The following is a 17,567-nucleotide window of genomic DNA, read 5'->3' as shown; positions in this document are numbered from 1 at the left end:
TACTAGTACATAATGTTAGCTTTACTGATTTTAAATCATTTCTTATTGAGGTGATGGTAAAATGAGAACAGAATAATGTGAACCATGCTTTCAAGAAGGGTTAATAGATTAATTTATACAATTTTCGTTGCAAAGGCTTTAAGAAGGGATGGAAAATACGTGAACATACAAGAAGTAATGGATCAGTGGACACTGCAGATGGGATATCCTGTTATCACTCTCCTGGGAAACACGACGGCAGAAAATAGAATACTCATCACCCAACAGCATTTCATTTATGACATTGGTGCTAAAACTAAAGCACTTCAACTTCAAAACAGCAGGTACCACACACATCATAGACCGTGATTTCTTAATGTTGCTTTACATTTTAACATTTTAAATTGTTGAGGAATATTTTGCATTTAAAAGTTTTGAGAAATAATTAATTATTTGTTAAGGAAGTTCTAAAATATATGTGGACCACTGTTTTAATCCTTTTATTTGCTGTTTCATTGTGATTCTTCTTTTGTTTCGATTTCTTCGAGATTTTAAAAACCATTTAATTCAAATTTTAAATAATTTATTTAATGTGTATGATGTTTTGCCTGTTTGTATGTCTATGCACTATGTGGTTAGCTAGTGTCCAGGGAGATCACTGGATTCCATAGAACTGGAGTTAAAGATAGTTGTTACATTTGAGTACTGGAATACTGGAATTCAAACCTGAGTATTTGGAAAAGCAGCTCCTGCTATTAACCACTGAACCATCTCTCTATCCCTTCTTCAAGATTTTAACTTTCAATGTAACAGCATTTAGTTCAGAAGGCAGAACTTTGAATTAACATGGTGACTTTGAAAAGATAAGATTTGGGTTTCCCTTCTTTATGAACAGTTCTAGAATTAAATTCAATAGTTAAAACATGTTGCCCATGAATTAAGTGGAATTGAACAAAATGTGCCTTACAGGACAAATGAGAACTGAAACTAACAATCTAGGAAAACTCATTAAGCCAAAGTTCTGTAGTTAATAATGTATGAGTTAAAGGAACATAATGCAGACCCTAAAATAGCCAAGCTTTAGTGGGGCCATGAAGGATCAACATATGTTCTTTTCCTCTCAATAAGTGTTTGAGCTCACTGGCTAGATATAAATCATACAGAATTGCTTCCTGTTTGGTGGAGTTTTTCCAAAGTTGGATCTCACTGTGTAGCCTATCTGGTCCCAGACTCACTATGCATTCCTGGCTAGCCTCGAACTTACAGAGGTCCTTTTGTCCCATCAATCATATCTTTCTAGATTTATTAGGTTTATTACCTTAACTTTCTTTTGAAACCCTTATCAGTTTTACTCCATGTTTTCTCTTTTGTTCCTTATATTAAAAGATCAGCTGAAAAGAGATAAAAGTTTTATTAACCAGTTTCATTTCTTATAAAAAGCTCTAATAACAGTGGATTGCAGGGTGGTAGGGGTGGGGAGGGGCACAGAGAGGGACAGGGTGAAAATTAATAAACAAAATTAGAGTTTTTGGTTGGATTACTCTGTTCTCCCTTGTTTGGGAAATGAAGCATCGGATCTCATCACTCATGGATATCCATGAGTCCATGAGTCCTGGGACATACAGTTGGCTGTGTCCCCTAAGAGGTCTCGAAATCATTTCCAGGTTAGCTTGTTCTAGGCATGGATATACAGAGCCATGGTTGAGAAATTCTTTGATACTTTCTGAAGGCTAGATAGAGATTTTGACTTAGGAAAGCAAGGCCATTATTTTTATTCTGTGTGTGTCTGTGTGTGTGTGTGTGTGCGTATGCTCATGTGTGCCAAACTGCACAGTGGAGGTTAAAGGACTACCTTGGTTGTCAGTCATTGCTTTTTATGTTGTTTGGGTCAAAATCTCTAGTTCATCATCATGAATGCTGGGCTATATGATCTGAATTCTGTAGTCTCGGCTTTGTCTCCCATGTTTATGTAGGGTATTACAAGTGTGTACTATAACTTTACGTGAGATATGGGATTTAACCCTAGGTTTTCTTGTTCAGTAAACTTGTTACCCACTGAGATTTGTCTCCAGCAATAAAGCAGGGGCTTACTCTAGATATACACTGATGTTGCTATTCAACTCTCTGGATTCTTGCAACACACATTACCCTGCTGCAGTCTCACTGTGGCCAGAGAGGGTGGCAGTGTGTCTGCTCTACTCTTTCTGGTACATGCAGTGCCAAATGCTACCATTTATTCCCTTCCTCTCTACGTCCAGGATCAACATTATCAGGCATCCACCTTGACTTTGCTAGGAAGTACTTTGCTGATGCAATGGTAGAGAGAGACTAGTCCGGGACTCTGAGAACTGCTATCTTGACATAGTGTCACTGACTTAGAGAAACAGACAGGAAACAAAGTATGACAGGATAAATTTTGAACAAAAATAATTTTTACCTATAATATTCATTACTATGCAAGCTTTAGCCTGATCTTTTAAAAGAAAAGGTAACATCTAGGCTGTGTCAACATACAGAAAACCATAGAGCTTTATATCTGCTAGAAACACATGGAGTTCATAAACCCTGAGCACTTGCCACATGACATATAAAGGGATCTGATGCTGATTCAAAGCATCACTTAGTCCCAGGAATGATTTTCTATTTAAAAAATAATAAAATCTATACTTCAAGTAAACTCTCTCAACTTTATATTATTGATCATTTACTTCCTTGTGACATGCTGGTCAAAGATTCAATACCAATTCTATTTCATATTTGAACTGAGCCTCCTTAACTCTTACTGCACAATGTATTTCACTGATGTAATAGAACTTGCTCATCTGTGCCAAACTTTCTATTAAGTTGTGAATATTTTCCAAGCAGAGTTAATTCTTTGTTTTATTTTTCTGCCTGGAGATATTAGAATATGATTACAACATACTCAAAAGATGTTAATGAAGCCAGTAATTATATTTTTCATACATAGTCCTTGGATTACAGCATAGAAAGAACCTTATATAACTAAAGATTTCATAAAGTTGGCTGATGTGTGACTTAGCATGACATTTGTTCCAGACTCCTGTTACTTAGACAGTGGGACATTTTTTGTGGCATTTTTAAATACACGAAATCACTACTTTGCAATATTGCATAATGTCTCCTCATATGCCAAGTTGCTTCTTAAAGCTCTGATGTACACAGGATCACAGGCACCAACCCAGGCAGACTTCTTTTCACTTCTGAGTTGATGGCAGAACTTTATATTGATCTTTACTTAATATTGATACTACTTTTATGACGAATTCTCTCCTCCCAACAATATACACACACATATATTCACATATATTCTGCCTTTCTCTAATAATTAGCATTAAATGCTTGTTCATTGTAAAATGAAAACCATTGAGGAAGACAGGAGGGCCCAGGGGTCTGGACATGCTCATTACACAGTCTATTACTCCAAGTGCTCTCTCCTAAAACTTTTCATACACCTTTCACTCACCCAGTTACTGTGTATGCACAAAATGTCTTGTTATATTTCGGGCATTGCTTCCTTATGATGTAATTGTTGGCTACCACTATTGCTAAAGGTACATTTATAAGGATAAAATAGCTTTTTTATAATTCTAGAAGGAAACAAAGTGTAGTTGATATATTGATGATAAAATTATTTCATGTATATCTGGCTACTTATTTAAGATTAAGTTGATATCACCGCATCTATGAGTCTAGACATCTATTTTTTACCCTGTGAAGAAGTAAATGAAAAAAAGTTTCTTTTTAATAGGTGAGATTCATGGTTAACCCTCCAGTTATTGGTTCTTTGACACACAAAGTGGAAAATTTCATTTTGGAAACCAGAACATGAAGTGTGTCCTACATTATTTTATATAGCTCTGAATTTTTGTGAAAACTGATCATTTTTATTTTTACTCTTTGCTGAGTAGTTTGGCTTTCCATATTAATCTCTCTGTAAAATATGTGGATCATGCCTGTCTGATGTATTAGGTAATAAATAAAGACAATGTTAATATGTAAATATAGGAAACTACTGAATTGTCTATTAGCCTAATCCAGGAAAAAAAGTAGAAAAGACCTATTTTTAGACTTTAATCACTAAACAACTTGGCTTGAATTTATAGATTTTAGTTGCATTTATTTCTATAATGCAAATCTATCTTTGCAAGATAAGTTGTTTTGTAAAGTTCTTTTTCATTGAAGTTAAAACTTGTAGACACCAAGTCTCCTTCGTAGCATTGGGAAGGTATACTTATGTTTTGTATATATTGTTTAGGCCTGACATTTATTTGCTAATTGATTTCAATGATTGATAGATGGATTGTTTATATTTTTCCCAAAATGAGCAATAAAAACTGCACAGAAGGTATAGAGGCAATGCTTGCTTGCATTCGTTTTAGTATAGCTGATATGCCAGTTTTTATTCTTAAAGCTTTCTTTTATTTTCCAGTTACCTGTGGCAGATTCCATTAACCATTGTGGTAGGAAATAGAAGCCATGTGTCTTCAGAAGCAATTATTTGGGTGTCTAACAAATCAGGTAAAATATAAATTCTCTCCCAGGAAACTGTTTGCAGCCAGATAATTGTTTAGAATCTTTACCTCTCTGTTTTCAGCTGCTACAAAATGTGAATAAAGACAAATTAAAAGTAGAAAATGGTAACCGTAATCACTTCTGCAAAATTAGGCACAATATGGTTTCTAAATAGCTTAATTTTAGACTGATATGTAAATATTAAATTTTTTCTTTCAAAGGAAAAAGTAGTTATAGTATTAATTTTCTCAGAAGTGTATAAATGTATAATCTAAATTGTGATTGAAATATAATTGCAAGTCCTTGTAGAGTATGAAGGATGCTGAAAGCAGAGATCTCATTTTTAAGCTCACTACCTTTTCTTCATCAGGTTGTCTCTATAAAGGATGAAAAATCAATATTTCCCTTGGTATTAGGTAATGGTAGGGCAAGTTGTAGGGACTTAGGAAAGATATCAAACACCCTCCTAGTTAGAGTAAGACCTCCAGGAGCTGAAAGAAATAAAATTCCATTCTCTCTCTAAATATCTTCCAATCAGATAGGGAGCTACTTCAATTCATTGTCAGAAAGGAAGCTTTTTTATTTCTTTTTTCAACCAAATATATATCCTTCATGCTAGAGTATAAAACAGGTTTCTTCCATTTCTGTTTTTCAATGGCTTGGAGAAAAAGATAATTATCTTTCATGTAACATTTCATTTAGATTTGGATGGTCAAGTGTGATCATATTTTGATTTCCTTACCGCTTTCTCATAGGCTAGTGATTTATATTATTTTGTTTTCCCTAGGAAACATTTTAAAACCTTTTAATTACCAGTAAAATCAAGTATGAAGAAGCACTGATTTTCTCATAGATATTTATCTTGTTAGGGATATATATTCTATATTCATATAGTATACATGTATATATATATATGTATATATAAGGATGAATCTAAATGCTTATGCTAAAATATTTTGGTGTTCTTCATTTTAAATAAAATGCTTAAATTTTCTTCATTCTCTTTCTCGCAGTTGGTATTTATACCATGATCTGAGTCCATACTTATTTATCTTTATCAATCTTCTTTCCACTCACAGAATTGTTAGGAAGTGATGATCAAGAGCACAAAGTTGCCATTGTAATGTTGCTACTTGTTAACATTATATGGCAGAGTAATCCTCAGATACAAAAGAGAGTGTCCTTGGAAGGCGGTATGGGAATGGGGAAGCCAGAAAAAATGTAAACATATTTTACAGTTAAGACACCTTAAGCTATGGTCAGATGTAGGGATCGTCTGACTCCTACTGAACATGTTTCTCAGGCCTGTCCCCTGCAGCTCTGGTCACAACATTCTCTTAATCACATGAGTAAGGATAAAACTGCCATGGGCTTCCTTATCTTACCGATGGTTATGCCTGGGGATTATTTTTAAATACCTACACAGTGTTTTTCTTAAAATTAACCTTTTCACTTATTCTGAGTATTAATCTAACATCACCTATGTTGATATGATCATTATACACAGATGTACAATTTGTAAACACAAAGTTCTACGAGAGTATTGTAATAGTAGACTGTGGTAAGTGTAGCGCACCTCCCCAACCCAAAGCTACATCTATCCCATCCATATAGGCCAGTATACCATTTAACATTAACCCATAGTATGTTCTGTTCGGTGTATGCATGGTCAAGGTGAGATGCCGAGGTTTGCAGGAGATTTCATCTGAAGTAAGTGTGTCTTGAAAAATCTGTAGTAGAAAATATTAAAGATCCTGGCCTAGGCCAATCCACTACAAAAATCTTATAAATAAGGAAACGTGTAAGAAAGAGGATGGAAAGATTACCTTGTTGCCCTACCTGTTCCTTTTCATTTTGAATGTTGTCCACTTTGTTTGAAGTCTTTCATTCTGATGACTATCAAATGACTATCATTAAAATGAAAGAGAGTTCAGTGGGAAAAGACTGACTTTTGTATCCTTCCTTCCATATTATTTTGTCTAATTAGGTTGAAAATAAAATCAAGTTATAATGAAGACAATCATTTAAAAATATTAAAATAGTGTTTTATTCCTATAACCACAAGGTGAAATAAATTACAGGTTTAATTATGATAGTCAGTCAGTGTTTGCAGTTTCATTATTGGTGATGTGCCTTTCATTTTTGCAATATTAGGTATGTCACTGGTATGTAATATCCATAAATTTTATCTAGTTTTTCACATGTTATTGACAATTCCTTTTAAGGACATGTTGGATGCTTAATTAAATCACAGATTAATGCAGATTATTATAGCCTAAAAGTAGTATGTATACTTGCTTTTATATTTTTAAAAGCACGTTAAAGTATTTTTTATTCTTACTATGAAAATACAAATAAACCAAACATTTATAAATATACTTGCATGTTAATTGGGTATTTATGAATGGTGAAAGGAGGGAAGAAAAAATACAGCACTGAAGATAATTTAATCTCAAATATTAAAAATTGCATAATGTATGGCTTTCCTCCAAAGTGCTTTACTTACAACCCACAAACACTGAAAATTAGGATTATCTCTTATTCCCATTTTACAAATGTGATGATCAAGTCTTGATGAATGCTTGCCCAGTGTGCCAGTTGTCTAACCAAGTGAAAGGCTGCTGTTTTGAGTTTGGTATTCTTTTCTTCAACTCTTGGACACACACACACACACACACACACGCACACGCGCGCACACAATTATATTTATAACAGGTTGATTTGGTTCCCTGTTAGTTCCTCAACACTGTTGGGGGTAGTTTTACTACCTGGGACCAGTTGCACTGCTAACCCCTCCTGGTTTCCCTTTTGTTATATCCACCTTTGGTAAGGGAGGTGACTGCACTCCTAGCTCCCACCTGAGACTGGTGGATAAAAGACACACAAATGCACTCATGCGCATGCACACACACACAAGTATGCATACATACTGTGTAATTTTACAACTTGCCTTCCAGGCATAATTGCTGGGCATTACTTTCTCCCACCTGGAAAAGCATGCCCTTACCAACTTATCTCTGTCTCTCCACTTGCTTGAAACTTCAGTGGCTAGTCCTACCTAGCCCCTGCCAAACATCCTTGGCAATCCACCTATAGTGGAGGCCACCAGCCCCAGCTCAACCACCCCCTACCTCCCCAGACCTCACATGGTTGCTGCATTCTTCTTCCTCCACTGCATCTTAAAAGCTCCTCTCTCCTTCCCTGCATCTGCCTTTTCCTCCTGGGACTTGGCAGTCCTGCCTATACCTTCCACCCAACAATTAGTCCCTGACCTTCTTTACTGACAAATCAAGAACCAATTGTGGACCACTCTCTACACAACACAGTGTTTTGCACTTGCATATGAGTGTTTATGGGCTTCGAGAGATATTACTTCATTGGATTTTCATTAGAATCCAGAGAAAAATGATCAACATAAACCATAATCTCTGCAATGCTTTGTCCCATGTCATCATATATGCTATCTTAGCTGACTTTCCTCTTATTTTATCTTAAATATCATGTCCTACAAGTAGCATATTTGCCTAGAAATGCTTAACTATCAATCCATTTTCATTCCCACAGTAACTTTAAATGTGTTATAAAATACCAACTCTTGTGTACATTGATATAGTGTCAGTCGTGTGCCATTTTGGACACACACACACATATAATTTTCAATTATGAGGAACATTCGAAATATAACTTCCATACTTTTTACTACAGAACTCATCAAATACCATACCTCATTAGGCCGTCAGAAAAGATCTTTTTAAAATTCATTGTCTGCTATTAGTTAATTTGCAGAACATTTTGGGCATGTAATTAACTAGTATTGCAAAGACATTTTAAAATCTATTACAAAATCTTTCTGGGAATTGTTTCTCAAAGATCTCATTTGTAATAGACCCATACAAATATTCATGAATAGTAATATCTTCAGGATGTGGGTATAAGTTTATTAATAGAATGCTTTAAAATAATTGATGACTGCCTTATTTTAGTCAGGCAGTATAGAAGATATGGAGATTATTATCGTGCTTTTTATCTATGCACTCATTTGACTATAATCTATCTATAATATTTTTAATAGAATGATAAAAATCAGAACTAATAAATTACATTGGGATTTATAAATGTCACTATCCAATTTGTCAATAAGAAAGAGCTTTGGAAAATGAATTTGATAATGTAAAGTACATTATCACTTGATGTTTGCAAAATTCATGTCATTTGTTTATATTGATGCTACAACTTAACTAGAAAACAACATTAATAAATGTTATCTACATATGTGTGTCTGAAAGATGTCACAGAGGTTAGAAGCATGTATTGTGCTTACAGAATACACAAGTTTGGTTCTCAGAACATATTTTGCATAGCTCACAGCATCCTGTAACTCCACCTTCATGGATTCAGTGTCTTCTGGTAACTGCATGAACCTATAATCACATGTACATTACCTACACACACACACACACACACACACACACACACACACACACACACACACACGCATACACTCTTAAAAATAAACAAACTTTAAAAGTAAAATTATCAAATGTATTTATTTACATGTAAGTGGAGTTTATTCAGTTAGAATGCTTATTTAAGCTCATTAGACATATATTGTTGACTATACATATATTACATCCCCAAACAAAAGAACATACTTTCTTTTCAGCAGCTCCATAGAACTTTCTCTGAAATTGACTACATACATGTATGAAAAGCAAGTATGAACACATACAGGAAAATAACATCACCGTATACCATACCAGATCACAAAAGATCAAAGTTAGTATTAACAATAACAGAAACAAAGGAAAGTTTATAAACTCATGGAAATTGAGAGAAAGTTTACAAACTCATGTAAATCTGTATACTGAATGAAAATTGGTCAACACATAAATTAGTTAAGAAATTAGAAGCTTTCTAGAATGGAATAAAAATTATTAAAGCACACATCAAAACTTATGAGACACAACAAAGGCAGTTCTAAGAGACAAGTTTATAACACTGAGTGCCTACATTAAAAAGAATATACATATCTCATAAATGTAAGTTAATAGCACACTTGAAAGATCTAGAGCAAAAAGAAGAAATTACAACCTAAAGAATTAGAGGGCAAGAAATAATGAAACGTGGCACTGAAATCAAGAAAACAGAAACAAATAAAAAGTACAAAGAATTAATAAAGCAAAGAATTGATTCTTTGAGAAATTCACCAAGAATGACAAACCTTTATCCAAATTAATTAAAGGTATACAGAAAATATCTAAATTAACACAATTAGATATAAAAAGAAGATATAACAACAGGTACCAAGGAAGTCCACAGAAACATACAAATAAACTTTAAAATCTGTTGTCAAGCAAATTTGAAAATCGAAAAGAAATGGGTAATTGTTTAAATACATACCATCTATCAATGTTAAATCAAGGGCAAGCAGCTAAAATAGAACTATGAATCATAATGAAATATAAGCAGGAATTAAAAGTCTTGGAGGAAATAAAATAAAAGAGCCCAGGAACAGATGGTTTTTGTACAGAATTCTACCAGAGTGTCAATGAACAGTTAATTCAAATACTCTTCAAATTATTCCACAAATTAGAAACAGAAGGAGCATTGTACAATTTTTATAAGACCACAAAAATATACCTAAGCCACATAGAGAGCAAACAAATAGAATTACATATCAATTTCTTTTTTCTTTCTTTTTTTTTTTTTTTTTTTGGTTTTTCGAGACAGGGTTTCTCTGTGTAGCCCTGGCTGTCCTGGCACTCACTTTGTAGACCAGGCTGGCCTCGAACTCAGAAATCCGCCTGCCTCTGCCTCCCGAGTGCTGGGATTAAAGGCGTGCGCCACCACGCCCGGCTACATATCAATTTCTCTTGTGAACATACATGCAAGAATTCTCAATAAAATATTTGCAAACTGAATCCAAGAACACATCCAAGACATCATCCACCATGATCAAGTAGACGTCATTCCAGAGATGCAGGGATAGTTGAACATTACATAAATAGGATAAGTGTCATCCATCATATAAACAGACTGGAAAACAAAAACCATATGATCATCTCATTACATTGAGAAAAGCCTTTTGACAAAATACAGCACCCTTTGTTAATAAAAGTCCTGGAGAGACTAGGAATAAAAGCAGTGCCTTAGATTTTTCATTTCTGTGACGAGACACCATGACCAAGGCAACCCTTATAAAGGAAAACAATTGGGGCTGGCTTACAGTTGAGAGGTTCAGTCCATTATCATCATGGTAGGAAGCAAGGCAATGTCCATGCTGTAGGAACTGAGAGTTCTACATCTTGATCTGAAGGCTGCTAGGAGAAGCCTGGCTTCCAGGAATAATTCAAAGTCCACCTCCATAGTGACATACTTCCTTCAACAATGCCACACCTCCTAACAGTGCCACTCTCTGGGACAATCATACTCAAACCACCACATTTCACTCCCTGGTCCCCACAGGCTGGTTCAATGTAAGTCTATGGGGGCCATACCTAGCCATAGCATAAAGCAATACATTTTGTCCAACTTCAAAAATTCCAGTTTATAATAGTCTCAACAGTGTTAAGTCCAAAGTCTCTTCTGAGATCCATCCAATCATTTAGCTGCAATCTCCTCTAAAGTCAAAGAGCAGAGAGCATACCTCCAATACCACAGTATATACATTTCCATTCTGAAAAGTCATAGTGTGGAAATAAGGGACCAAAGCAAGCCAAAACAAAAATCAAACAAACAACCAAAACCAAAAACCAAAACCCAAAAACCCCCAAAAAACCAACCAACCAACCAAACAAACAAAGAAACCACCAACAACAACAAAAAACCCTAGGTAAACGCCAAACTCTGCAACTCCATGCATGATATAAAAGCTCTCTTCAGATCTCCGACTCCTTTCAGCTTTGTTGACTAAAAGAAACTTTTCTCTTGTGCTGTTTCTACTCCTCTAGCAGCTTTCATCAGCAGGTATCCCATGGCTCTGATATCTCTAGCATTTTTGGGTATCCAAGGGGATGTAAATTTATACCTTCTGGTACAATGTCTGGGATCCACACAAGATCTTCTCCAAAGGGCTTGGGCCATTTCTCCAGCTTTTCCCTCTGTAGCACTCTAGGCTCTGGTTTACTCCACTCTACTTCTGCTGCTGTTCTTGGTGATCATCCCATTGTAATGGCATCTCCAAGTCTCTGGAGTCTTCTGCTGCAATCAGGCTTCACTAGAAACCTCTCATAGGCTCTCTTTATGGTGCCAAGCCTCAACGTCTTTGCATGATTCCTTCAGTGCTGAGCAAACAACTGCAACTGAGGCTGCACCTTTTCCAGTGGCCTTCCATGGCCCCTCATAGTACTAAAACCCTGCTGCTCTCCATGATCCCTTCATGCCTTCAAAACCAGTACCACCTGGGTGATTCTTACACCTTACCAAGGCCAGCTGCCTCCCGAGGTATAACCTTGGCTATCTCTGAAGCACAGCTTCTTCATGCCCTCAGAAAACACTCCCTAGAAGATTTCACCTCAGTGATGCTGGTCTCTTCTTAATCACAGCTAATTTCTTAGCTCCAGCTCACCAACACCAATTGTCCCATTAGTCTCTTATATTCTAGACTCTAAAGCCAGTATCATGTGGTTGAAGTAGCTGAATTCTGCTGCATGATGGAGCTGGAACTTGCCCTCCTTCTATTACATCATCACCAGCTTTCTGTTTTCCAACTTCTTCACTGTCTAAGGTTGGTTGTCCTGGAACTTGCTCTGTAAACTCACCTTGAACTCAGAGATTAGCATGCCTCTGTCTTCTGAGGTCTGGGATTAAAGGCATCTACCACTATACCTGGACCTAGGGGTTCCTCTACTTGGAACTTTCTCTGTACCTGGCTGACCTTGAACTCAGAGATCTGGTCTCCTTTGCCTCCTTGAATTAAAGGTGCCTTCATTCCTGGGCCTTAGCTTTTCATGGCCACATTTTTCAAAAGTATGTGTCATCCATTTCTGGATTCTAGTTCATTCCAGGTTAATAGTCCAAATGAAAACAATAACCAGATAATAGTAATACATAACATGATAAAACTATTCCTTGTTCAACAGCAAATGCAAAAGCAATGCATTTTGCAATCTTGCCCCACACTCACCACTACCTTGATCTGTTTATCTCCTTGAACACAGGAATTAGCTCCATTGCACTTCCTGGCACCCTTTTACTCTTTGAACCATACATTTTGTATTATTTCTTTTTTTTCTTTTTCTTTTTTTTTTTTGTTATATTTCATCAAAATGCTCTTCATGAGAGTAAACCACAGCACAGAATCTAAAATGGGTTGTTTTGAAATTTCCTTTTTCAATGCAAGTAATTTGACTCTCTTCACCTGAGGTTCAGGCAGACTCTTCAGGCAAGAGCAAAAGGTGGCCACATTCTACACCAAAATATCATAAGAACAGTCTCCTGGCCACATACAGAAATTATTCTCTTCTGAAACCTCTAGAGCCAGGCTTCCTTCCGTAGTTCAAATCACCCTCAGCAACAGAGTCTTCCCTTTTGCTACTAGGAGAGACCATTGAGTCCCACTTAACGCATTCAGCTGTTCTCCAAACCCAAACTTCTACAAAGCAAAATTCACATTCTTCCAAACAAAAGCATGGTCAGGCATATCACAGCAATACCCTTGTCTCTTTTACCAACTTCTGCCTTAGTTAGTGTTTACATTTCAGAGAAGAGACATCATGACCAAGGCAACATTTCATGAGCCTGCTTACTGGTTCCCAGTTTCAGTCCATCATCACCATGATGGGAAGTATAGCAGTGTCCAGCCAGGCATGGGACTATAGGAGCTGAGAGTTCTACATCTTGTTCTGAAGACTGCTAGGAGAAGAATGGCTTCCATGCAGCTAAAAGGAAGGACTCAGCCCACCCCAAGTGACATACTTCCTCCATTATAGTGCCACTCCCTGGGCCAAGTATATTCAAACTACCACAAACTACCTCAACATGTCAATATAAATGACTTATGGCCAAGCTCATAACAACTTCAAATTCATATTTAACTTAACTGAATTCAAAGTTTTACTATTCTTTGCTTATTAAATGGATACCATTTGCAGAAAACTACCACCAATAGATGAAGCATTGTTGAGTCCACTCCCAGTGCACACATCTAGAAAATATCCCCCACACCTAAGGCTGGAGAAACACTGTGGAAGATAGGTAGCAAAAGGATAAGAGCCAGAACATATGGAGCTTGCTGGGAGATGGTGTATCCTGGGGATATAGAAGCTCTTCATATAATGTCTCACTGGCATGACTGCCTATACATGTGCCGATCAAGGACAACAATAGACATGCTATTGTGGATGGGAAAGAGGCCAGGAAACTGCAGTCTTACACAAAGAACTACAAGCAACTACGAAATGCTGAGAGCAGAGGCTATGGAAGATCACACTAATTGGATACTTGATAATAAATTACCTGCCCTGAGTTCATATATACAGGTGAAATTATACAGATTGAGCAGATTATGGATTTAAGAATATAATCAAGAATATAATGTACATTTCCATTTATGTGCGTAATGGCATTTAGTGTAAAAGAGGCCATGCATTTTAAAGAGAGTGAGGAGAGGAGTATATGAGAGACTCTGGGGAAGGAAAGGGATGGGGAAATGATGTAATTACACAATAATCTCAAAAACTAAAAGAAATAATTTTTAAAAGTTTTGAATATTTGAAGGCAATCAGGATTACTTAGGGAAAACATTATCTTCACCACTTAAGATTTAATTTTCCCAGTCCAGACATGATTATTTAAAGCCTCTTTCTATTACGTTCCTTTAGCTTGTCAAAAATATCTTCTCCAAAAAGAAACTTTCTGATGAAAGTGGGAGACGCGTAAATTCATGGGTATAAGAATAAGCATTTGGAAGGCAGTTTGACAACATGTCACTTAGCAAAACCACAGTAGGTCCTCCCTAGACCCTGTGACCACATCAGACTTAGAGTATAAAGATAGGATTAAGTATAAATTTGACTTCAATGACATTTTGTTATTCGGCTGATTTTTGAAAAATTCTAGCCTGTAATATACATTGGATTAATTAGTCTTCATCATACAACCTTTCCCTGTGTACTCTACTTGAGAGTAATTTATTTATTTATTTATTTTTATTTATTTTTATTTTTATTTTTATTTATTAGGCATTTTCTTCATTTACATTTCCAATTTCTATCCCAAAAGTCCCCCATATCCTCCCCCCATACATTCCCCGCCTAAAGGATTACGTTTCATTTCTTCTAATGTGTTTATAAAATCTTGATAAAATATTTATGGTTTTTGAGTCATAGAAATTAAAACATACAAGTATGTTTTCTTTTCTAGTTTTTTTTTCATCCGCACCCCAAACTGTGTCTGTGTGTGGATGCAAATATTAATTCAACTTCAATGTGCAAATTCTGTCATGAATACATCTTGAAGTGCAACAGAAAAATTATTATAATTGTGAATGATATTTGTCTTGTGAAAGCCATGATGATAGGTGACTGGACACAAGTGGAGGTAGCTTTATGCCACATTTGAAAGATTTAAATATTAAATATGTATGAAGTTATGTTTCCTAGCCTCTGTTAATTGAGAAAAAATCTGTACTTCATGAACAGAATTTCAGATTTTTTCCTTTATGAAGTAAGCATTGTCTTTGTTTCTAATTCTATGTGGAACTGTTGGAGTCTTGAGCAAATTAGGGTCCCTTGTTTTATCATTATTGATGGTTTTACAAAGTCTGTTCATTATTTGCACTTTTAGGAAAAACCTGAGAAAAAGCCAAATATAAGAATGGCTTTCAAATAAATACGCTCTATTTTTTTTAATCACTTTCTCTCTGGTTAGCTAATAGGATATATGTCTCAAGACCTCTTTCGTTCTAGCTGCAAATACACACATATGATCTAATTAGCAGCCATGTGAACATAGTGGGATAATTCTAGATGACATTTGTTTCAAGTATAGAAACTGTGTCTAGAATAAAGAGTTGTGTCAAAAACGAAATTGCTAATTATGAAAAACTCACTAATTGATCTAATAATGAGTAACAAAATAAACACTTTCTGTCTTTGCCGTTTTAAATGAGGGGATTAATTAAAGAACGGGTTTCAGTTACATTTTAGGGTGACATTTTCTTCAAATTCTTAGGAGTGCTGTTTCTCGTTTTTAAAAGACTTGATTCCTTTTTAGCTCTAAAAAAAAAAATAATTAAAACTCTGCTTACTGTCAAATGCTCCTTGCAGAACATCACAGAATAACGTACTTAGACAAAGGAAGCTGGATCCTTGGGAACGTCAATCAAACTGGCTACTTTAGAGTCAACTATGACCTAAAGAACTGGCGATTACTGATCGATCAGTTAATCAGGAACCACGAGGTACATCCTTGATCCACTCACCAGTTGTCTGTTTGGCAGGATGAACACCTGTCGTTTTAATGATCAGAATTACGCCCCTCATCCTTTCTTTTTTCCTAACTGGACTCACAGGTACTTTCTGTCAGTAACCGTGCAGCTTTGATCGATGATGCCTTCAGCCTGGCCAGGTATGTTTTTACTTGAGATCTCCACACTAAAATCCACAACTGTAAGGTGTTTCACATGATCTTAAACTCTGTATTGTCTATTCTTACTTACATACTCTCCTCTTTCTTATGATATTTTTGTTTGTATTTGAATGCTATTCCGTGGCCCCAAACTCTAAGCCAATAATAGCCATAGGATATTTCCAAGACAGCAGAAGCTTTGTCAGTTTTGCTGCAAGCTTAGTTAAAAACTCTGGAGATTCTTATGATCTCTTCATTAATGAACTCTACACAATGGCCATTGCTGCCACACATAACTTTTGATAGAAAATACCTTCAAGAGTTAGCACTATTATTCCTCGCATATACCAGGATAATTTTAACGTCAAAGCTGTATTTGAATATTATCCATTTGTGAAAAGTTTATGCTGAGAGACAGCAACAAATATTACACAGCATATCAATCATGTCCCAAAAGGTTTGATTGCACTGATTATTAAGTGACTTTCATAATAAGGTTTATAATGTTCTTTTTTTTTTCTTTTGGTTGTTCAAGATAGGATTTCTCTGTGTAGCCCTGGCTGTCCTCAAACTTGATTTGTTACCAGGCTGTCCAGAGCTCACAGAGATTCACCTGCCTCTGCTTCCTGAGTGCTGAGGTTAAAGGCATGCTCCACTGAGATTTTTCTGTACTTTATCATAGTTTGCTAATTTTTCCTACTCTGTGATTTGTTTCTTTATTAATTATTTATGTTTGTCCACATGTGACCACAAGGCTTAGGTTGGTAGTAGGGATCTGTTCATTCTTGAGACCCGAAACTGCTTTTACAGTTTATGTGCCCTATCAAATTTTAACTCTTTTCATATGTTAAAAACACTCCTTTCCCTGTAGCATTCCAATCCATCAAATGATGGACTTGATAATTATTTTGATTGAAGTAGAACTGAACTATCAAGCAACTTAAGAGATTGTTGTGGCTGTGTGTGTGTGTGTGTGTGTGTGTATGTGCATGTGTTTGTGTGTTTGTAAATAGGCAATGTCCAAAGGGAGTTCACACGACAAATTCTAGATACTGTTCTATTCACATAAAGGAAAAAAAACCCAATCTACTCTGACTTTCCCCTTCATTATTACCACAAAGCATCACAGGGCCATCAGTATTATCCTTTCTTATTTGGTTCACCATGAGGTGGCACAGTGTGCAGCAGAGAGGACTGTATCACTCAAGGAGAACATCCAAGAATGACTGATCCTCAGGATCTACAGTGGAGGAAGAAAACCAAAGTGGGACATTGTTCCCTGATCCCCTCACGAGTGCCATGATACATTTCATATGGTACATGTTACATGTATCTCAGAACACAAATAAATAGATAGATAAATAGATAGATAGGTAGATAGATGATATATATTTAGATAGATAGATAGATAGATAGATAGATAGATAGATAGATAGATAGATAGTGTACTAATTAAGCTAAGCCTTTGGCAAAGGTGAGGACCCTTC

At 35.9% G+C, this 17,567-nt stretch overlaps 1 protein-coding gene across 3 annotated transcripts in view; it reads left to right on the top strand.

Annotated features, from left to right (window-relative positions):
* Trhde (thyrotropin releasing hormone degrading enzyme) overlaps positions 1-17,567 on the top strand; it is a 415,327-nt gene that overhangs the window by 314,316 nt on the left and 83,444 nt on the right. For all 3 annotated transcript variants that reach the window (XM_085843166.1, XM_021175200.3, XM_085843167.1), the window contains exons 9-12: positions 136-323; positions 4,430-4,518; positions 15,780-15,913; positions 16,025-16,080. In XM_085843166.1, coding sequence (XP_085699292.1) covers positions 136-323; positions 4,430-4,518; positions 15,780-15,913; positions 16,025-16,080 — 467 coding nt within the window. The remainder of the gene's footprint in view (positions 1-135; positions 324-4,429; positions 4,519-15,779; positions 15,914-16,024; positions 16,081-17,567) is intronic.

This window comes from Mus caroli, unplaced genomic scaffold (genome assembly GCF_978045245.1).
Source record: "Mus caroli unplaced genomic scaffold, Mus_caroli_1 scaffold_9, whole genome shotgun sequence".
Taxonomy (NCBI): Eukaryota; Metazoa; Chordata; class Mammalia; order Rodentia; family Muridae; genus Mus; species Mus caroli.
This window is presented reverse-complemented; position numbering and strand designations above follow the sequence as displayed.